This window comes from Cebidichthys violaceus, unplaced genomic scaffold (assembly GCF_023349555.1).
Source record: "Cebidichthys violaceus isolate CVI_PGR_0920_01 unplaced genomic scaffold, fCebVio1.0.p SCAF_1, whole genome shotgun sequence".
NCBI classification, from domain to species: Eukaryota; Metazoa; Chordata; class Actinopteri; order Perciformes; family Stichaeidae; genus Cebidichthys; species Cebidichthys violaceus.
Genome location: NW_027176262.1, coordinates 2014305 through 2036945, shown reverse-complemented (window position 1 = coordinate 2036945; position 22641 = coordinate 2014305). Strand labels below are relative to the sequence as shown.

The following is a 22641-nucleotide window of genomic DNA, read 5'->3' as shown; positions in this document are numbered from 1 at the left end:
TGGAGCTAACAGCTCATTTACTTACCCTTTACTTACATTAATATCCTCTTAAAAAGTACCTCAACCAGAACTGAACCCAAATGACCCAAAACAAACATCTTCAGCGTCTCACCCAGTTCATCCCCGGAGGAGAAAATGGCGGAGCCCAGGCGCGAGTTGTAATGGGAGTTGGCGAAGGCGGTGAAGTTGTTCTGCAGCCGGCGGTGTCGCAGGTAGAGCGCCACCAGGCCGCCGCACACCCCCAGCAGCAGCAGGAAGAGGACCGGGACCACCACCGCCGCCACGTCCCCCGTGTGTCCCTCGCCGTGGGACGCGTCTCTGGCCCCTGGACGCGAGGAAGTAAAGTAAACAAAAGTAGGAACGGGAAAACGAAGCTCATCTTACGGCACTATTTGCCGTCCCGGTGTGTTCCGCTACCTGCTGTCAGCTGGTTGAAGAGCAGCAGCGCCGGTTCCCCACACAGCTGGCTGTTGAGCAGGCAGCGCGCCTGCACCGAGAAGGTGTAGTTGTGTCCCAGCAGCAGGCTGCCGATGCGGAAATACGTCTCGGTGGTGTTTCCCAGGTAGGATGTCTGGTTGGTCACGCTGTCGTACACGTGCACTTCATAACCCTGTGTGGTAGTGGAGGACGTTAGGAGCACAGAACCTGCTTTTGGACTGTTTAAAGACCTGAAAAAGTGCAGCGGTAGACGCAGTGGTGCAACCCTGAATGCATAGAGGGCTGTAGGAATGCTCTGTGGACACAGAGGTTTCCCCGTCTCACCCTGCTCTCGTTGAAGCCCTTCTCTCTGACTGCCAGGCTCTTCCATAAGAGGTACACGTGGTCTTTCTCCGTCAAAATCTTCAGGGCCTCCGGAGCCTGAAGAGGAACTGCATCAGAGAGGGGGATAGTGTTTCCTTGAGAAGGTGAAGGCTCCACGTATGTGTAGCCATCATTGAAGAGCCCTCCATGAGGCTCGTGTGTGTGTGTGTGCGTGTGCGTGTGCGTGTGTGTGTGTGTGTGTGTGCAGTGAGAGAACACACAGGTCGGTAACTAAACAGGTGAACCGGTTCTCTACCTGTGCTGAGGGTGAAGCCGGCCTCCTTGCTCATGTTGCGCAGGCGGACAGTGACGCTGTAGCGTCCGCCGGGCTCCAGGCCCTTCAGCTGGTACTCCACCGTGTTGTTCCCGGTGGTCAGCTTGTAGTCCCGCTCCTCTTTACGGATCACGTCGCGCACGTGGATCGCGTACGTCTGCGGGAAGACGCGAGCACAACAACGCACGGATGAGCGGACGGTGACAGACTCAGAATCAATATCAAAGCATTCCGTTTCCTCCGGCCTCACGTCCTGACGCCCATCATCACGCATCAGCAGCTAGAGACGTGAGGATGTTAGAGACGCTCTTATCAGTTCTTTTGGATTATCAATGGAGAAAATGATCCCCACGTCTTTATTATTCTGTTTGTCAACAAATAATCTTTCTTGAGCAGCAACACAAGAAGTTCTAAGATCTTTAAAATACATTCTCACTTCTTAAAACCTATTTTTACAGACTGGCTTTTATGTGATGTTGTCACTTTATTTTATTTATTTTAGTAAATTATTTTAGTAAATTATTTTATTTATTTATATTTATTGTTTTACTAAATTGTTTAATTATTTATTTATATTTGTTGATTTTACTAAATTATTTTATTTATTTTATTTTATTTATATTTGTTGATTTTACTAAATTATTTTATTTATTTATATTTTTTGTTTTACTAAATTATTTTATTTATTTTTATCGTATTCATCTATTGTACTGTGTTATCCGGGTTCAACTCTTTCCTTAGTTGCCTCACTGTTGATCTTTCTGTTTTATTTTCTTGCTTTTCTTGGCTTTGTCTGTAAACTCTGTATGACGTCACCACCGTATGACATCACTAATGTATGACATCACCACCGTATGACATCACCACCGTATGACGTCACCACCGTATGACATCACTAATGTATGACATCACTACTGTATGACATCACCACCGTATGACGTCACCACCGTATGACATCACCACCGTATGACATCACCACCGCATGACATCACCACCGTATGACGTCACCACCGTATGACGTCACCACCGTATGACATCACCACCGTATGACGTCACCACCGTATGACGTCACCACCGTATGACGTCACCAGCGTTACCTGACGGCTGCTCCACAGACAGACTGGCGTTCTGCTCGTTGGTCACATGTTGTGATGAACTCACTCGTGAGGGTTTCATTGTGTTTGAGACGACCAGAGTTCTACGACGTTTCCTTCTCGGGAACATCTAAAAGCACCGACAGCAGAACCTTTAACGTCCGGACCTCAACCACGCCCCGAGACGGTCCGGTACGTACCAGCGCTGAGTTGGGGGCGTCGTAGGGCGGCTGCCACTTCAGCGTGGCCTGCGTCTTGTCCACCCTCACGCGATGGAGGTTCCTGGGTGGCAGCCTCTCGTTGGGGATCATCTTCACCACGGAGTACTCGGAGGGGGGGCCCAGGAACGGGGAGACGGCTCGCACCTGGAGGATCACACGTGTCATCAGTCACAAAGTGTTTTTTTGTAAAGAGCTTCAGAGGAAGTCTGCAGGACGTTGAGAGAGGAAGAGACTCACCAGGAAGAGATACTGCTCGTCACTGTCCACGGTGACCGTGAGGCTGAGAGACGTGGTGCTGACCTGACGGGGGCTCCGGTACAGATCCAGGAAGGAGGTGGCATAAAACACACCATACAGCTGCTCAACACACACACACACACACACACACACACACAGACACACACACACACACACATCAAGTCAGTGAGGAGGATCAGCAGAGGGTTCATTGGTGAGCGAGTTGTCCTCCGCCCTTACTGAGCTCATCTCTGGTGGGGGGAGGCGCTAAACGCGGTGTACCTGAGCGAGGGTGTTGTTGACGGTCCAGCTGCAGTCCACGGCCGTCTGGTTGAGGGCCCTGGTTTTGAGGAAGGGCCGCTCCGGCTGGGCTCCGGCGGTCCGATGGTGGGACAGCGCGGTGGGACTGTCTCCGATGGTGGTGTGAGCCCACACGGCCACCTCGTACACCGTGCCCGCCGTCAGGTTGGTCGCTTTGAGGATGCGCTCCGTGACCGTGTAGCTCTTGCTCTCCTTGACGTGGGAGTCAAACTGCCAGGACAGAATCACGACGTACTGCTTCACCTGAGAGGAAGCAGAGAGGAGCTCGTCGGTCACACCGACGCAGACGGGACGAGCTAACCGAAGACGGGCTTCACATTCAAAGCTCTCACCTCGTACTGAGAGTTGAAGCTGAACGAGAGGCTCATGGAGTCGCCGGTGATGCTGTCAGCGATCACAGAGGGAGGAGGAAGAGCTGCAGCACACAAACAGACACACGGAATATAACGCGTTTAACGTCACATCGCTATGAATTGTGGGTAAGTCCCATGGGAAAGTCTGCAGAAATGCGGACTTTTACGGAAAGTGTTCGTAAAGGGTTCAACATGTCTGAGAGAGACAGAGAGACACTGGAGGATTTGACATATAGGACAGAACTATCGTCTGCAGCCACCTGCAAACACCTATTCACACCAGCAGGGGTCAGTGTTGTGAAGCTGTGTGACTCTCTCACTGTACCTTTCTTCGGGGTGATGGACTTAACCTCAGACCAGTTGCCCACACCTCGACTGGTCACTGCCGCCACCTACGAGACATCGTCACAACAAAGCCAACGTTAAAACACACACAGTAAAGAATAACATCACAGCATCTATTAACCCTTTGTGTTCCTCTGTGTGTGTGTGTGTGTGTGTGTGTGTGTGTGTGTGTGTGTGTGTGTGTGTGTGTGTGTGTGTGTGTGTGGTTTCTCACCCTGAACCTGTACAGAGCGTCCGGCTGCAACTCCTTCACCTCGCTGCTGGTTGTGGTGCATCTCTGAGACATCCAGTCCAGACCTGATCGCTCACTGTACTCAACCTGACATCACACACACACACACACACACACACACACACACACACACACACACACACACACACAGAGACATGTAGTATAATGTATGTTAGGGCAGAACAGTCTGACAGGAAGTTTACAATCTATAAGCAAAATAAAATGCTTATGCATGTGAAACGTGTATTAATTACAATAAATAAAGTTTTAACTTTAACCATCACAGTGTAAATAAAGTTTAACGTTAACCATCAGAGTGTAAATAAAGTTTAACGTTAACCATCAGAGTGTAAATAAAGTTTAACGTTAACCATCACAGTGTAAATAAAGTTTAATGTTAACCATTAGAGTGTAAATAAAGTTTAACGTTAACCATCAGAGTGTAAATAAAGTTTAACGTTAACCATCACAGTGTAAATAAAGTTTAATGTTAACCATTAGAGTGTAAATAAAGTTTAACGTTAACCATCAGAGTGTAAATAAAGTTTAACGTTAACCATCACAGTGTAAATAAAGTTTAATGTTAACCATTAGAGTGTAAATAAAGTTTAACGTTAACCATCAGAGTGTAAATAAAGTTTAACGTTAACCATCAGAGTGTAAATAAAGTTTAATGTTAACCATCACAGTGTAAATAAAGTTAAACGTTAACCATCACAGTGTAAATTAAGTTTAACGTTAACCATCAGAGTGTAAATAAAGTTTAACGTTAACCATCAGAGTGTAAATAAAGTTTAACGTTAACCATCAGAGTGTAAATAAAGTTTAACGTTAACCATCAGAGTGTAAATAAAGTTTAACGTTAACCATCACAGTGTAAATAAAGTTTAACGTTAACCATCACAGTGTAAATAAAGTTTAACGTTAACCATCACAGTGTAAATAAAGTTTAACGTTAACCATCACAGTGTAAATAAAGTTTAACATTAACCATCACAGTGTAAATAAAGTTTAACGTTAACCATCACAGTGTAAATAAAGTTTAATGTTAACCATCAGAGTGTAAATAAAGTTTAACGTTAACCATCACAGTGTAAATAAAGTTTAACGTTAACCATCACAGTGTAAATAAAGTTTAATGTTAACCATCACAGTGTAAATAAAGTTTATCGTTAACCATCACAGTGTAAATAAAGTTTAATGTTAACCATCACAGTGTAAATGAAGTTTAACATTAACCATCACAGTGTAAATAAAGTTTAACGTTAACCATCACAGTGTAAATAAAGTTTAATGTTAACCATCACAGTGTAAATAAAGTTTAATGTTAACCATCAGAGTGTAAATAAAGTTTAATGTTAACCATCAGAGTGTAAATAAAGTTTATCATTAACCATCACAGTGTAAATAAAGTTTTAACATTAAACATCAGAGTGTAAATAAAGTTTAATGTTAACCATCACAGTGTAAATAAAGTTTATCATTAACCATCAGAGTATAAATAAAGTTCTCCTGACGATGGTTCTCCTCCAGTACTCAGTAGAACATGTGGTTCTAGTCTCTGATCTCTGATCGTGTTTCTTTGTAAACAACCAATCAGAGGAGAGCTAGTAACGTTAGCAGCACCGCTAACGGCTAACCAACGGAGGTTCACTTCAGTTACACTATGATGCCTTCAGGCTCTGCTCAGTGAACACGAGGACTGGCTGAAGGAGAAGGAGGAGGAGGAGGAGAAGGAGGACTCACGATGTACTCTCTGATGAGGCCGTGTCCTTTGTCTGGAGGACTCCAGGCAACCTCCACCGTCCCGTCCTCACCGTTATCACAGGACAGCTGCAGGTTCCTAGGGGGGTCGGGCACTGCAGGACACACACACACACACACACACACACACACACACACACACACACACACACACACACACACACACACACACACACACACAGAGAGAGGGTTTAGTAGCGGACTAAAGGAGCAGCAGCGTAGAATAGGACAGGGTGGTGGGTGTGGTACTCACGTCCCTCCGGCGTCCTCACTGTGATCACCTCGTTGGTCTTGTGCAGCTTGCTGAGACACTGGGTGAGCACCTTGACGTGGTAGGTGGTGTCCGGCTTCAGCACCATCAGCTTGTAGCTGGTCTTGTTGCTGTGAGTGTCCATAATGGTCCACTGCTGGGTGCCCACCAGTCTACAGACCACAACAACAACAACAACAACAACAACAACACACGAGTGAGACAATAACAACAATAATTCAAATATTAAACTGAGGGTGGACAATAACAGCCGGAGCTCACCTGTAGTATATGAGGAAGTAGCAGGAGTCCAGAGGGAGGTTTTTGGGGCGAGACCATGTCAGGGTGATGGCACCCAAGAAGTCAGGGGTCCACTGGAGGTTCTGGACTTTATAGGCCAGGGCGTCCACTGGGGAGAGAGAGAGAGAGAGAGAGAGAGAGAGAGAGAGAGAGAGAGAGAGAGAGAGAGAGAGAGAGAGAGGAGGGGGGGTAAGTTTCATCACACAGCCTGTAATGAACACCAACAGCCACCAAGTGGCAGCATTGCACCGATTTAAATACTAAATGCTACTAAAGCGCGTCTTTTAAAAGGCTGACGTCGTCGTGAACCATCCGCTCCTACATAGCCTGAGTGCGGCGAGGGTGTCGGGGGGGGGACCTACGGGTGCAGTTGTCCTCGTCGCTGTGGTCTGAGCAGTCCAGGAAGCCGTCGCAGCGCTCGCCGTCCAGCATGCAGGCTTCACCGTCAGAGCAGCGAGTCCCGTTCACACAGAACAGAGGCCCACGAGTGGCTGCAGAGGGAGAGGAAGGATGACCCGCATCTCATTACATACTTTAGCTTCTGTGTGTGTGTGTGTGTGTGTGTGTGTGTGTGTGTGTGTGTGTGTGTGTGTGTGTGTGTTGGTGTCAGGTCTGCAGAGACTCACGGCAGTGGGCTTCATCAGAGCCGTCCTGACAGTGCGTCTGGCCGTCGCAGCGCTGCCAGTCGGGGATGCAGCGGGGGGGTCGGCGACACAGGAACTGACCCCGAACGCACCGCGTGGGGGAGGGCGGGGCCTGCGTGGGGGGCGGGGCCACCGTCGCGGAGCCGTTAGCTGCTGTTAAGAGAAACATTAAGTTAATATTTGTATTCCCTTTATGTTTATTCTCGTTCCTTTCTCTTTAATTGTTCTGTATTTGATTGAGGTTCATGTTGATGCACAGAAGAGGGGAACCACTGAAGAACCACTGAAGAACCACTGAAGAAGAAGACCCTCCACACCGGTACCTGTGGGACATCCCAGCTCGTCGCTGCCGTCGGGACAGTCGGCGTAGCCGTCACACACCCAGGTGTTGATGATGCACGCTCCGGAGCCGCAGTGGAAGCGGTTGGGGGCGCAGGTGGAGGGGCCGGGGGTCACGGCGTGAGGAGTGACTCCGCCTGTCAGGGTGGAGGTTCACAGATTATGTTTTTTTATGTTTAGTAAAACTTCACCTAATAAAATATCCTCATCTGTTTATTATAAACTATGAACACATATTCATAATCTAAATTTAGTGATAGATATGACGGCGTATTAGGGCCATTAAAAAATAAATAATAATAATAAATAAAATGATAAAAGAGTCTGTGATATTCATAGAATATTTTATTTAATTTCTTAAATTAAAATTGTAAATTTATGAGAAAAAAAAAACCCTGATATTCTCAGAGATTATAAAGTCATAAACTGTGGTAAAGCCGGACGCCATCTGAATTTAGTTGCTCCTACAGTAGGGTCATTACGGTAAAGATGGCCTCTGAGCAAGAGAGAAGGTCCTAAAACACACACATACATGTTTTCTTTCATGTTCTTTCTGTGTTATTTTAAGAACATGAATACATACTAATATAATTAATAGTTTGATATGATACAGATGTAAATGGGTGCCTTTAAACTATGCAAGATGACATTTTTATAGATGTTTTAACGACAACATGCGTTCACACGCTGTCACAGATCACATGGGTTAACGTGGCCTGTGGACACACACACACACACACACACACACACACACACACACACACACACAGCTCGGTGAGCGTACCGGTGCACTGAGCCTCATCAGACCTACCGGTGCACCGAGCCTCATCGGACCTACCGGTGCACCGAGCCTCATCGGACCTACCGGTGCACCGAGCCTCATCGGACCTACCGGTGCACCGAGCCTCATCGGACCTACCGGTGCACCGAGCCTCATCGGACCTACCGGTGCACCGAGCCTCATCGGACCTACCGGTGCACCGAGCCTCATCGGACCTACCGGTGCACTGAGCCTCATCGGACCTACCGGTGCACCGAGCCTCATCGGACCTACCGGTGCACCGAGCCTCATCGGACCTACCGGTGCACTGAGCCTCATCGGACCAGTCCCCACAGTCGTTCTCTCCGTCACACTTCCACCACGTCGGGATGCAGCGTCCATTCCTGCACTCGTACTGGAAGTACCTGGAGCAGCCCGGGACCTCAGTGGGAGCCGCTGCAGCACACAGGAACATGATCAAAGACACTGTGTTTAAATGAACGTGTGTGTGTGTGTGTGTGTGTGTGTGTGTGTGTGTGTGCAGAAACGCCTCCTCCTCACCACAGTTGGCTTCATCAGAGTAGTCCCCACAGTCGTCCATGCCGTCACACTTCCACTCCAGACTCACACACACTCCGTTAGCGCACTGGAAGGTGTACGCGTCACACACTTTGCCGAACTCGGACGGCGTGGCTGACCAAAAAAAACACACACACACACACACACACACACACACACACACACACACACACACACACACACACACACACACACACACACAATCAAATTAATATGTATGCATTACATTCAGGATATGAAGCAGAATAACAAAAGTAACAATAACAACGTTATTTTTTTTAAATTGGAGCTTTTTGTACAAAAATAGTAAAAAAGTGTTTGAGGTTGTGGGTAAAAGACACAATATTCTATGTCCTGTATGAACGGCACAAAAAAAACTGAAGAGCAAATTTGGTAATTTTAGAGGAAACACATTCAGTTTGAGCAGAAGCAGAGCAAATCCAAGGGCAAGCAGAGACTATTTGAGTGTTTGAGGCCGAGTTTTGATGCAAAGCATTACAAAATGAGGTGAAATCAAGGAGTAGAGCTCTCCGACTGAACGGCCTTGCTCTTGAATAAACACTCTAAGAGTTGTTAAGTGTTACAAGCAGAGATTAAAGGAAGAGAGACTCACCACATCCGGCATAGTCGGCGTCCTCGTCAGATCCGTCTTCACAGTGTTTGATTCCGTCACAGACCAGAGACTGAAACAGACACTGGGCTCGGTTCTTGCACACAAATTCCATGTAGCGAGTGCACAGCGGGTCTGTGGGCCAAAGACACGAAACCAACGCAAGAGGGAAAAAAAAGGACTTTTTACAACATTATACTGACGTCACGAGCATTTCAGTGTGGGATAAACATTCTATATAGACGATTTAACATGAGAGTTATGGACTGATGTAATGTGTTTAGCTGAAAACAATCAGAACACAGACGAGTCCTGTGGGGTTCAACAGGGCTCTATTCTTGGTCCCTTCTGATTTTACCAAAATATGCTACGAGATACCATAAAATCTGTGGTTGTTGAACATGTTTGAGAATAAAAAAAGAAGATCTTTCACTACCCGGTCCTACTCATTTGACTCAACAAATAGAAACAAATAGAATCACTCGCCACAGTTGTGCTCATCGGCGCCATCTGGACACTCCTGGATGCCGTTGCAGTGAGCGGTGGCTGGGAGGCAGGTGTGGTTGGAGCAGAGGAAGCCGTTACACCGAGTCCCCTCTGGAAGCACACAGAACAAAGTCAACAAAATACATCATCAGAGAACCATGACAGAGAACCATCGTTCTATTCCACACTCCAACTGTGAAGGTGCTAATGAGCCTAATTATGGCCAACAACCCATAATACTCTCAGTCCAACCTGGGGCTCCAGATTGCTTTGTTTCAAGTAAGTATCGTTTTTTGGTCGTCGCCATCTTGTTTTGTTTTTTTTGCAACCAGTGAACAGGAAGTGACCATATCTGGACTGAGGAGGAGAGACGTGTAGCCCCGCCCCTAAATCATCCCCTGCTTTATGGTGTGTTTGACTCTAAATGGAGCATAATGTACTAAATGAACATCATGCTGTATTGAAGAAGACTGTAAACTAGAGATTGAGACCATAAACTCATGTTTACAATGTTTACTGAGGGAATAAATCAAGAGAGAAGTAGAGTCATTTTAGACTAGACTTCTATACAACCAGAGGAGTCGCCCCCTGGTGGACACTAGAGAGAAGTAGAGTCATTTTAGACTAGACTTCTATACAACCAGAGGAGTCGCCCCCTGGTGGACACTAGAGAGAAGTAGAGTCATTTTAGACTAGACTTCTATACAACCAGAGGAGTCGCCCCCTGGTGGACACTAGAGAGAATGCAGTCTGTGTGACTCAACTCACCACAGTACCGGGGGTCTTCGTCCGAGTCGTCCTGACAGTCGTCGTCACCGTCACACATCCAGCGCTGCGGGATGCAGTGACCCGTGTGACACTGGAAGCTACTGGCCTCACACGTATGGTGGCCCACTAGGGACAAACGGGGGACAGATTAAAAAGGAGAAGCTCGTACGAAACAATTTAAAAAAAAAGCCCCTCAAACTGTAAACATTCATCTTTAACCATTGCAACATAAATAGTCATACGGTTGGTTCCTCACCTGTGCAGTTGGCCTCATCCGACCAGTCTCTGCAGTCGTTGTCTCCGTCACAGCGCCACGCCTCACGGATACAAACTCCTCGAGCACATGTGAACTCTCCTGGGCCACACTGGTGAGACTCTGAGAAAGAACAACGCATTTACATCGTCCTGTCTGGATTCAGCAAAACCAAAAATGTGGATATATATATATATATATATTTATATATATATATTTATATATATATATATATATATATATATATATATATATGAACACATCTCACCACAGTGCTCCTCATCGCTGTTGTCTCCACAGTCGTCTTCGTGGTCACACTTGAAGGCCAGAGGGATGCAGGAGCCTGAGGCCATGCAGCGGAACTGGTTGGACGGGTCGCAGGTCGTGGTGGCTGCAAGCGCACACGTCAACGTGTTCATTTCTATACGTGGAAACTCTATTTGTATCCATCTCTATAGAATGACAAACAGACTGAAGACTTACGACACTCCTGCTCGTCACTCATGTCTCCACAGTCGTTGTCACTGTCACACTTCCAGATGCTGCTGATGCAGCGGCCGTTGGAGCAGCGGTACTGGTTGGGCAGACAGCTGTGCTCTGATTGGACGAGAGAGAAGAGGGAAGGATCACGTGTGACCATTAATTAATGAGATAGAAAGGATCCTTCATCTTACAGAAGGGACGTCGGGATTAACCGTTTTTTGTGGTTATGAGTCAGTTTCATAACTGTAAGATTTGAAGATCCAATATCGCGCCAGTGACATAACACATGTGTGAGAGAGAGTGTGTGAGAGTGTGAGAGAGTGTGAGAGAGAGTGAGAGAAAGTGAGAGAGTGTGAAAGTGAGAGAGTGTGAGAGTGAGTGTGAGAGTGTGAGAGAGTGTGAGAGAGTGTGAGAGAGAGTGAGAGAGTGTGAGAGAGAGTGAGAGAAAGTGAGAGAGAGTGTGAAAGTGAGAGAGTGTGAGAGTGAGTGTGAGAGAGTGTGAGTGAGAGAGAGTGTGAGAGAGAGTGAGAGAGTGTGAAAGTGAGAGAGTGAGTGTGAGAGAGTGCGAGAGAGTGAAAGTGAGAGAGAGTGAGAGTGAGTGTGAGTGAGAGTGTGAGAGAGAGTGTGAGAGTGAGAGAGAGTGTGATAGTGAGAGTGTGTGAGAGTGAGACTGAGTGTGAGAGAGTGAGACAGAGTGAGACTGAGAGTGTGTGAGAGAATGAACGAGTGAGTGAGTGAGAGTGTGAGAGCGAGTGTGAGTGAGAGAGTGTGAGTGTGAGAGAGTGTGAGAGTGAGACAGAGTGTGAGAGAAAGTGAGTGTGATAGTGAGAGTGTGTGAGAGTGAGACAGAGTGTGAGAGTGTGATAGTGAGAGTGTGTGAGAGTGAGACTGAGAGAGTGAGCGAGTGAGAGTGTGAGAGCGAGTGTGAGTGAGAGAGAGTGTGAGAGTGAGAGAGTGTGAGAGAAAGTGAGAGTGTGATAGTGAGTGTGATAGTGAGAGTGTGTGAGAGTGAGACTGAGAGTGAGACAGAGTGTGAGAGAGTGAGAGAGTAAGCGAGAGTGTGAGAGTGTGTTAGTGAGACAGAGTGTGAGAGAGTGTGAGAGTGTGGGAGAGTGAGCGAGTGAGTGAGAGAGTGTGAGACTGTGATAGTGAGAGTGTGAGAGAGAGCGTGTGAGTGAGAGAGAGAGAGAGTGTGTGTGTGTGCCTCACCGGTCTTCACACAGGTGTTGTTGTGCAGCAGGTACCCGGTGGGACACTGGCACTGCAGCTCTCCGTTGGGCATGACGACGGTCGGGGCTCCGTCGGGACAGACGCAGGTGTGCCGGTGCCCCGGCTGAGGCAGACACAGCAGGCTGCAGGGCTGGTCGGCACAGGCGTTGTGTCCTGAAGGACCACAGAGCTCAGCTTAAAACACCGATACAGTTTAAACCTGACCTCTGTGTGTGTGTGTGTGTGTGTGTGTGTGTGTGTGTGTCCTCGTATCTACCATGTGCCTTCATTTAGAAGTGTTTTTAGATCAAACTTTATCTTTTTTTTAAAGCAATTTTGCCGGGGGGTTTTTCCAATTTTCTTTCGCTAAAATGTAATTTTTTTTGAAAAATGTTTGCTTTTTCAAATGGTCATTATTTATTTAAAATGTATTGTAAAGAAGTGTTTCTTCAATAAAACTGTGTTTTGAAACTTCCCCACTTGATTACTGACAATAAGACAATTCTTTCTATTATGTTAAATATGCAAATACCATCTCACACACACACACACACACACACACACACACACACACACACACACACACACACACACACACACACACACACACACACACACACACACACACACACAGTGTCTGCTGCTCACCTCTGTTCTTCCCCTTATAGAAGATCTTGAGGTCCATGACTCCGGTGAGTCTGCCGACGATCAGCTCGTTGCTCTGAGATCCGGCTTTTGGGGCTTTGAAGATCCCCATCCTGGACCAGTCGTCCCAGTACAGGTCGTTCTGAATAAACATGGAAACAGAGATTTAAAATCTAATCCAACACTTGTAGCGACTCAGGACCGGAGAGGAGCTCGAGGACAGGTTGTTGTTGTTTGTTGGGTCGGACCTTGAAGACCGCGATGGCGTACGGGTGGGGCAGCCCCTCCATGAGGACGCTCCTCATGCGCCCGCTGAAGTCGGCCCTCTCGATGCGGTCGCTGTAGGCCTCGGTCCAGTACAGCCAGCGGTCGTCCGCCGTGATGCCGTTGGGCCAGCGGACGCCCTCCGTCACCACGCAGGACACGTTGGTCCCGTCCATGTAGCTCCGGTACACGCCGGCCGCCCGATCTCCCCAGTCCGTCCAGAACATCAGACTGTGGGGACGCAAAGCTTAACGTTCACTGACGTCAGGTTAGACTGGATCAATAGAACATAGCTTGTTCTATTTGTAGCAGTAAACTAACCCGATAGATCAGAGGGGCTCAGACTTAAGGAACCACATCACTGATTTAACACCTTTACTTTCATTTCGTCTGAACGGTTTGTGTTCTGAAACGTTTCAAAGTAAATACTGATGGTCACTACTGGAGGCACATACAGAAGTTCTAGTGGTTAAAGCCAACGTCAATGATAATTAAAGGGTAACTTATTGTTTGACTTGTAGATAAAAAATAAATAAATGTAAAAGCAATTTTGCATTTTTTGTTTAGCAAAATTTTGGGGGTTTTTTTGCTACATTTTTACTTTTTTAACTGGTCATTATTACATTTTTACAAAACATATTCATCGACACAAACCGTTACCAGCCTCAGAGATCATTTATTTAAAATATATAATAATAGAATATATAATAATAATATAGTGTTTCTTCAGTTAAAAGTCATTCGTCTTCAGAGTGACTTCCCCAGTTGATTACTGACATTAACACAATTATTGTTTTTGTATTACAAGTTTTAAAAAACAACAACGTATGTTTAAATATGCAAATGAGGTACGCTCTTATTAAATATGCACTCATTGACATCGTTTTCCTGAACATAAATGTGAACATTGGTTGAAATTCTTACTGTACTTTCATTGTAAAACCCTCACGTCGTAAATTGATATAAATAAACTAATAATCTATAACCTGTATGTCTATATTACAAGAGAAACGTCTACATTTTACAAAGTTACACACAAAAAACAAACCATTTATGTAAATCCATCATCATGGAGATTAATCTAATATGATATAAAAGGTCGTCTACAGAAAGAGAAACCACACGAGAGACAAAGAGGAAGCGTGAGGCAAAAAATGATGTAATATTGTGACCAAACCAGAAAGAGGAATATGGTAAACATGAAGACCAGTGTGGTAACTGTTGGCCAGCTGAACTCTTCAATAAAAGCAGAACCACATCAGCAGAAGTGGAACCAGCTGATATTCACACTCCCTGTGAGTTTCAACACATCTCTAGAAAAGTGAGGAGGACCTTTGGTTTGGTCTTCTCTTCACAGAGGTTTGGGTTCATACAGTGGTTCTACTGGTTGAAGCCCTCAACATGACCACAACCAGGTCAACGACAATTTAGGATTTTATAGAGAGAGGAGGAGGAGGAGGAGGAGGAGGAGGAGGAGGAAGGACCATGTCAATGATAATTTAAGTTTTACTTATTGTTTCAGAGTTGTTTAAAAATGATTGCAATTTGTATTTTTTTTCAATTGTTCATCATTTTTTTACGAAACATACTCATGAACATAAACATTTACCAGCCTCACAAATTTCAACTAATATCACCATTAAGAAAACACTTTCTTTGTATCACAAGTTCATTTTTAAATATGTAAATGATGCATTATTTTATTAAATGTATGCTAATGTTTTTTAAATTTCCTGAACATTGAATACAATTGTGTGTCTCTGTGTGTGTGTGTGTGTGTGTGTGTGTGTGTGTGTGTGTGTGTGTGTCACCTCTCTCCAGGCAGAAGGACCAGAGCTCGTGGGTGTTCCAGGACGGATGAGTTGAGCAGAGTGTGACGGAGGTCTCCGTCGGGGTTCGACACCTTCAGACAGAGACGGTGGATGTTTACAGGGTTCAGAGTGAAGACACATTCATGAAGTCACTCTCACAGACGAAGAGAGAACACACACATTATGAAGAACACACACATTGTGAAGAACACACACATTATGAACTGTGTGACTTTGACGAGGCAGCACAAATAACAGGGGGACTTTTACTGTGAAGATTCTCATAATGTTCACGAGTATTGATTATCTAGAATGAAGCAGTCTCACTGAGCTCAAAGATAACAGCGAGGAGGTCTGGATCAGAACCTCTCTGTACCTCGATCTTCTGAGCTCCGGCGTCGACCCAGTAGAGCAGCCTGCTGATGGGGTCAAAGGTCAGAGCCTCCACGTTCTGCAGATCTTTCCTCACGACGACCTCCTGACCCGTACTGCCGTTCAGACACAGACGCTGCAGAGAGAGGGGGGGGGGGGAGAAAGAGAGTCAAAGAGAGAGAGAGAGACAGAGAGAGACAGAGAGAAAGAGAGTCAAAGACAGACAGAGAGAGAGAGAGAGAGAGACAGAGAGAAAGAGAGAAAGAGAGTCAAAGACAGAGAGAGAGAGAGAGAGAGAGAGAGAGAGAGAGAGAGAGACAGAGAGAAAGAGAGTCAAAAACAGAGAGAGAGAGAGAGTCAGAGTAAGAGTGTGAGAGAGAGAGAGAGACAGAGAGAGAGAGTCAGAGAGACAGAGAAAGAGTCAGAGACAGAGACAAAGAGAGAGAGAGAGAGAGAGAGAGAGAGAGAGAGAGAGAGAGAGAGAGAGAGAGAGAGAGAGAGAGAGAGAGAGACACGTTACTGAAGGGGTTCATAGTCTAATGTGATTGGTCCGAGTGTTTTTTGCTTATTGATCCGGGTCCGTTGGTTCAGATTAAATGTGAGTCTGTTGTGTTTAACTCTGTGAATCAATCATGACTTCATAGTTTCACTGAGGAGCTCACAACTTAACGTTTTCTACAGAATCTGGTTAAAGTCAAATGTGTATTTGTGGCGAGACTAAAACTCCTTTGTTTCATAACTACAGTTAACAGACTGTTGAAGCCCCCCCCCCCACTAACCTGGATGGTGTCCAGCGAGATGTCGGCCCAGTACAGACAGTTCCTGTCGTAGTCGAAGTCCAGAGCCACGGCCTCCCGGAGGCCGGCCAGAGGCAGCGCCTGGTCGGTGCCGGTGGCCAAGTCGTAGCGGTGGATGGAGTTCCTCACCGCGTACAGGATGAACTCGTTGCTCTCTGGACGCAGCGGAGGACACAAAGGGGACAGAGGCGACTTCTTAAATCAGACACACGGTTCTGAACTGTTGACAGTGAAGAATAGAAGTTCATCAAGCGACGTTCTGCCGCGCGATGGACGAAACGAGCAGCTTTACCTCCGACTGGACACGGCAGCATCTCTCCATCCAGCCTGGACTCCACATCTCCTCCACTGCAGCTGTCTCCTGGAACCCTCCTGTAGCTGCAGCAGCAACACAGACAACATGTGTTTTACCCTCGAGTCAACACTAGGTGGCGACCTCACCAAACACATCTGATGAGGCTGACGTACGACGCCTCAACAGCAGCAGTGAACTCAATGCACTCAAACAATCACCAGCACCGTTGAACCCAGCGGGTGGTTCTGGGTTAAACCACCAGAGCTACGGTTTGATTAGAGAAAGAAGTCCGTGAGGTACTTCAGATCTTTAACGGTAATAAAACTCAAAGTATGTAGTCGAGTATACATATGTAGACGTCCACATCACGCTAATAAACCACTAATGGTTCTGCTCACGGTTCTGCTCAAGGTTCTGCTCAAGGTTCTGCTCACCCTTTGCTGCGTCGGTAAGTTGTGCCGACCGGACACGGAACCGGAGGAGCGTACAGGTCACCAGAGAACTCGGGGTCGGGAACGCACACCTGCAGCGACAAGTCCTCACTCAACTTGAAGCCATAGTCACTGAGAGGAGGAGGAGAGGGAGGAGGAGGAAGGAAGAGAGGGAGGAGGAGGGAGGAGGAGGAGAGGGAGGAGAGGGAGGAGGAGGAGGAAGAGGAGAAAGAGAGGGAGGAGGAGGAAGAGGAAAAGGAGGAAGGAGGAGGAGGAAGAGAGGGAGGAGGAGGAGGAAGAGAGGGAGGAGGAAGAAGAGGAGGAAGAGAGGGAGGAGGAGGAGGAGAAAGGAAGGAGGAGGAGGAAGAAGAAGGGAGGAGGACGAGGAGGAGGAAGGAGGAAGAGGAGGAGAGGGAGGAGGAAGAGAGGGAGGAGGAGGAAGGAGGAGGAAGAAGAAGAAGAAGGGAGGAGGACGAGGAGGAGGAAGGAAGGAGGAGGACGAGAAAGAGAGGGAGGAAGCAAACGAAGGAGGAGGAGGAGGAAGGAGGAGGATGAGAGGGAGGGAAAAGGGGAGGAGGAGGAGGAAGAGGTGGAAGAAGGAAGGAGGAAGAGGAGAAGGAAGAAGGAAGGAGGACAGGTTGGTAGAGGAAACAAAGTCCTGTGATTAATATGATTCACCCTAAATCATCCCCTGCTTTATGGTCTGTGTGACTCTAAATGTTCCATAATGTACTAAATGAACATCATGCTGTATTGAAGAAGACTGTAAACTAGAGATTGAGACCATAAACTCATGTTTACAATGTTTACTGAGGTAGGAATACATCAGGCTACCGCCTGCTTGTAAACAAACGTCTGATTGAACATGAGATGGTTACACGGTAGGTGTAGACTCAACGTTTGGTTTTTGGGTCACAATTAGTTTTGTGTCACAGGTGGACTCTGTCTCTGAACACGTAACGTAGCTTCTTCCTCAAAACCTGCACTAACGGTACCGAGACAAGGGCAAACTTCAGCGCGTTTCCTCTCACCACTCGTAGTCCTGACGCGTGCAGGAGCAGTTAGCGACGGCGACGGGCCGGTCGAAGTCCTCCCCGTTGAAACACGTGGCGTGAGGCGCCCGCCTCTTGAACGTCACCTCTCGGCCCAGCAGACACTCGTTCCCGTGCTCGTCCGACGGAGACCAGCGCTTGTAGTCGGCGTCAGAACACGGAACACCTGCAGACAAACAACAAGTCTTTGACAACGTAGAACGAGAGCCTCCTGAACGACGAGCGGCCTCGACAGAAGGCTCAACACCAGCTGCGGCCGTCTGGGTTGTTGAAACCTCCCCTACCTACCCAGGACGTCGGAGGTGTTGACCTGCAGGATGAGCCAGCCGTGCCGCTGGTCGGCGTAGGAGCCGAAGATGGTGAAGATGGTGCTCTTCTCCCCGGGCTCAGTGAGCAGCTGGTAAACGTACACCGCCCGGTCCGAGAACTGGAAGTCGAACCACGTCTCTCCTTCGTTGGTGCTGAACCTGATGGTGACAATACGTAACGTACGATTCAACAATCCCTCTGATCTCACAGCAGTTTTGGGGCTCTCCGCCTCTCAGGGTTTTATGTTCTTTTTATGAATGATGACATATCATTTAGTAACAGGTCACTTGGACTCACTTCACATGTTTGGTGGATCCTCCTTGAGCGATGGCCATCAGGATACCACCATGGTCCCCCCATGTGTAGAAGTGAGGGCCTGCCAGGGCCTGAAAGACAGAAAACACGTCTGGTAGAACTATCAGATCATAAAACACACAATAACCCATAAAGTTAATTATAGTTATTATTACGTTAACATCACAGTGTAAATAAAGTTTTAACGTTAACCATCACAGTGTAAATAAAGTTTAATGTTAACCATCACAGTGTAAATAAAGTTTTATCGTTAACCATCAGAGTGTAAATAAAGTTTTAACGTTAACATCACAGTGTAAATAAAGTTTAATGTTAACCATCAGAGTGTAAATAAAGTTTAACGTTAACCATCACAGTGTAAATAAAGTTTAACGTTAACCATCACAGTGTAAATAAAGTTTAACGTTAACCATCAGAGTGTAAATAAAGTTTAACGTTAACCATCAGAGTGTAAATAAAGTTTAACGTTAACCATCACAGTGTAAATAAAGTTTAATGTTAACCATCACAGTGTAAATAAAGTTTAACGTTAACCATCAGAGTGTAAATAAAGTTTAACGTTAACCATCATAGTGTAAATAAAGTTTAACGTTAACCATCACAGTGTAAATAAAGTTTAATGTTAACCATCAGAGTGTAAATAAAGTTTAATGTTAACCATCAGAGTGTAAATAAAGTTTAACGTTAACCATCACAGTGTAAATAAAGTTTAATGTTAACCATCACAGTGTAAATAAAGTTTATCGTTAACATCACAGTGTAAATAAAGTTTATCGTTAACCATCACAGTGTAAATAAAGTTTAATGTTAACCATCACAGTGTAAATAAAGTTTAACGTTAACCATCACAGTGTAAATAAAGTTTATCGTTAACCATCACAGTATAAATAAAGTTTAATGTTAACCATCACAGTGTAAATAAAGTTTAATGTTAACATCACAGTGTAAATAAAGTTTAATGTTAACCATTAAAGTGTAAATAAAGTTTAATGTTAACATCACAGTGTAAATAAAGTTTAATGTTAACCATTAAAGTGTAAATAAAGTTTAATGTTAACCATCACAGTGTAAATAAAGTTTATCGTTAACCATCACAGTATAAATAAAGTTCTCCTGACGATGGTTCTCCTCCAGTACTCAGTAGAACATGTGGTTCTAGTCTCTGATCTCTGATCGTGTTTCTTTGTAAACAACCAATCAGAGGAGAGCTAGTAACGTTAGCAGCACCGCTAACGGCTAACCAACGGAGGTTCACTTCAGTTACACTATGATGCCTTCAGGCTCTGCTCAGTGAACACGAGGACTGGCTGAAGGTAGATTATAACGTTATCGTGATGCGTTCACGTGTAATCTGTGAAATGTCAGTATCTTTTGAGCTGATCCGATCCGTGAGTTTTATGATCCGTTGCTTCGCTATCTTTGACCCAATAATACAGAGTCATCTAATCACACCAGGTCTTCAGTTCTTTCACACTGACCTCTCTCCAGCGAGCTCCGGCGCTGCTGGATACGTACACGTTGGGCTTGTTGGCCAAGCTTCTGCCTACAGATCCTGCAATCAGAGGACGAAAAAAAAAATGCATTTTACACACACACACACACACACACACACACACACACACACACACACACACACACACACACACACACACACACACACACACAACAGGGGTTTTTCCCCCCAAATATCACAGACTTGATGTGGCCGCGCTGCTTTCTGCTTTCACATGTGGAAAAACTTGTAACCGAAGAATTCAAAAGCGCAGCATTGTGTATCCGAGTACGAACACTGGCAGCATGCGGTCACTCCATAAGGCGGATCAGCAGGAACGATCTGTCCTTCACGAGGAAACACGACGACATCAAACGAGCACAAATGGAAACTTCTAGAGGCCACAGCCACACGACGAGAAACACAATCACCACGATCCTTCTGACTGAGGACCCGTGGCTGGAGTCGAACCCGGGGGTCCGAGCTGATACTGGGGCGGAAACGACTCCTAGAGTAACTCGGTTACTGACAGGTGGTTTGACCGCCAAACGACGGCGAGCAGATCCACTCGAACACAGACGTGAGCGTCGACATCGGCAGGAGGAGAGCTAGTTAACGTTAGCGGTTAGCGGTTAGCGGCCGGTGGGAATTATTGGAGTCCGATCAAAGCGTCTCCTCTGGATTCATATCCAGTCCAATAAACAACAACCATAAGAGCAGCTTGTTCAGCTTGTTGTGTGTGCGTGTGTTTGTGTGTGTGTAAACACATCTGTGCAGTGTGTGTGTGTGTGTGTGTGTGTGTGTGTGTGTGTGTGTGTGTGTGTGTGTGTGTGTGTGTGTGTGTGTGTGACCCGTTGAGAGGCCGCTGCAGCCGTTAATTAGCTCATCTGTTGGAGAGCGATAACGAAGCGAGAGTGGAGCCGGAGATCACCCCTCCTCCTCCTCCTCCTCCTCCTCCTCCAATAAGAATTTAATGAGCAGGACTTCGTCCAGGGGAAGCGGTCTCCTAGAAACTGGAGAGCGTCAACAAATCAATGCTCTCCACCGGCAGAGAAGAGGCAGCGAGAGAAACCCTTCACTCCGACGAAGCCGGCGAGCATTCGATACATTTCGATAATCTCTATCTCTGCACGTCAAAGTGTGCACATGGTGGGACGACCTCGTGGTCTCCAGCACCGACACTAGAGCGGTTGAGGTCCGTCCTTCTCTCTTCAGCCTTCCCTTCATCTCAGGGGTCACTCTCTTTTTGTAAAGAGCATTTGTCCGGACGTCTTCAGAGAGGATCTAGCTGTTTTACACAAGTCCCTCTGATGTAAGAGACGTCTGTGGGTTCAAGTTCTCTTAGAACGGTGATCATAGAAGAACCACCACAGCTACATTTGAATGATAATGTAACTCACATTATTCTTTGTTTTCACTGAAACTGTAAGTTTGTTACGTTACTTTGACGCTGAACAGAACTTTGCTTTGTTTTTGAGGAGAATATTAACTTTTTTTGACGCTTTTATCTCATTTTCCGTCTGTTTTCGATGATTGGAAAAGTCGGTCGACTGTTTTCCAGGAGGCGTGGTGAAACCCCGAGTAGGCTACTGGACCTCGTGCCGACATTCCTTCTCCCGTACTATAGCAACTAGACGCCACCGAAGCGCCTCAAAACACGTTTTCGGTCGGTTTTTTTCCGGAGCAGAGAGCTTTGGGGCCCTCGATTTGACTCGGCCGAGGTTCTAGAGAGGTACAACTAACTTCCGTCACACCGAACAAGAAGCTTCTAGCACCTTCTCCACGGAGGGCGGCCGTATTTCCTGTGTATCGAAGCGACACAGGAAGACAGAAGACTCATTCACCACAGAGGACGACTTCCTGTCTACAGGCAAAAGTCATCAGAGCAAGAGGAAGCTGCTGCAAAACTAAAACAAGTGAGTCAGAGCGGGCAGCCGAAGACTCCTGAATCACTCCAGTAGATTAGGAAGGAGATTAATCTGCGGTTTAAAAAGGCGCAATCTGTGATCCAAAACCCGCAAAACACTCCACTGATTCATGTGGTCTACGAGAATGTGGATGGTGCGTTCAAAGGCCACAGAGATGAGTTGGGAAGTTTGGCGCTCGACTAGATTTGTTTTAGCGTCGTCCCCACCTGTGGCCATGATGAGTCCCGGCGCCGAGTCCTTGGATAAAATCGGCATCCTCCTCAGCTGGATGTTGAACAGCTGGCTCCAGCGCTGGGCCAGGTGGAGGGAGCAGCCTTTACCGAGCTGGAGGAGGAGGAGGAGGAGAGGAAGGGAGGATGACGTTGTTTCCATAAAACCACAGAACCTACACACCGTTGTCTCGGGTTTGGTCGGCGTACCTGACAGTCCACGGTTCCTCCCAGGCTGTCGGCAGCAGGCGGCTGAAGCAGCTCCCACGTCCCTCCCTTGTCGAACGTGATGACCGACCGCATGTTGTCCTCGCTGACCGAGCCGTTGATGAGCGTGGCGATGAAGACCCCCCGCAGCCCCTCCACGCGGTGCAGGTCCGCAAAGGGCTCATTAGCAA

General features: G+C 46.6%; 1 protein-coding gene across 3 annotated transcripts in view; it reads right to left on the bottom strand.

Annotated features, from left to right (window-relative positions):
- sorl1 (sortilin-related receptor, L(DLR class) A repeats containing) overlaps positions 1 to 22641 on the bottom strand; it is a 56503-nt gene that overhangs the window by 3932 nt on the left and 29930 nt on the right. For 2 of the 3 annotated variants that reach the window (XM_068705772.1, XM_068705790.1), the window contains 38 exons: positions 22454 to 22641; positions 22241 to 22358; positions 20093 to 20166; positions 18597 to 18685; positions 18279 to 18457; positions 17970 to 18156; positions 16942 to 17070; positions 16505 to 16590; positions 16195 to 16367; positions 15420 to 15551; positions 15044 to 15135; positions 13217 to 13463; positions 12972 to 13110; positions 12324 to 12497; positions 11115 to 11228; positions 10900 to 11022; positions 10635 to 10754; positions 10379 to 10504; positions 9611 to 9721; positions 9128 to 9259; positions 8497 to 8628; positions 8257 to 8391; positions 7160 to 7312; positions 6819 to 6989; positions 6555 to 6683; positions 6175 to 6301; positions 5896 to 6065; positions 5625 to 5737; positions 3861 to 3965; positions 3627 to 3693; positions 3281 to 3363; positions 2910 to 3191; positions 2628 to 2747; positions 2370 to 2534; positions 1058 to 1232; positions 763 to 869; positions 418 to 610; positions 113 to 325 (listed from right to left, as the gene is read on the bottom strand). The exon at positions 22454 to 22641 is cut by the window's right edge and continues 5 nt beyond it. In XM_068705772.1, the coding sequence (XP_068561873.1) occupies positions 113 to 325; positions 418 to 610; positions 763 to 869; positions 1058 to 1232; positions 2370 to 2534; positions 2628 to 2747; positions 2910 to 3191; positions 3281 to 3363; positions 3627 to 3693; positions 3861 to 3965; positions 5625 to 5737; positions 5896 to 6065; positions 6175 to 6301; positions 6555 to 6683; positions 6819 to 6989; positions 7160 to 7312; positions 8257 to 8391; positions 8497 to 8628; positions 9128 to 9259; positions 9611 to 9721; positions 10379 to 10504; positions 10635 to 10754; positions 10900 to 11022; positions 11115 to 11228; positions 12324 to 12497; positions 12972 to 13110; positions 13217 to 13463; positions 15044 to 15135; positions 15420 to 15551; positions 16195 to 16367; positions 16505 to 16590; positions 16942 to 17070; positions 17970 to 18156; positions 18279 to 18457; positions 18597 to 18685; positions 20093 to 20166; positions 22241 to 22358; positions 22454 to 22641 (5373 nt within the window). The remainder of the gene's footprint in view (positions 1 to 112; positions 326 to 417; positions 611 to 762; positions 870 to 1057; positions 1233 to 2369; positions 2535 to 2627; positions 2748 to 2909; positions 3192 to 3280; positions 3364 to 3626; positions 3694 to 3860; positions 3966 to 5624; positions 5738 to 5895; positions 6066 to 6174; positions 6302 to 6554; positions 6684 to 6818; positions 6990 to 7159; positions 7313 to 8256; positions 8392 to 8496; positions 8629 to 9127; positions 9260 to 9610; positions 9722 to 10378; positions 10505 to 10634; positions 10755 to 10899; positions 11023 to 11114; positions 11229 to 12323; positions 12498 to 12971; positions 13111 to 13216; positions 13464 to 15043; positions 15136 to 15419; positions 15552 to 16194; positions 16368 to 16504; positions 16591 to 16941; positions 17071 to 17969; positions 18157 to 18278; positions 18458 to 18596; positions 18686 to 20092; positions 20167 to 22240; positions 22359 to 22453) is intronic. The other variant, XM_068705782.1, reaches the window with a different exon arrangement.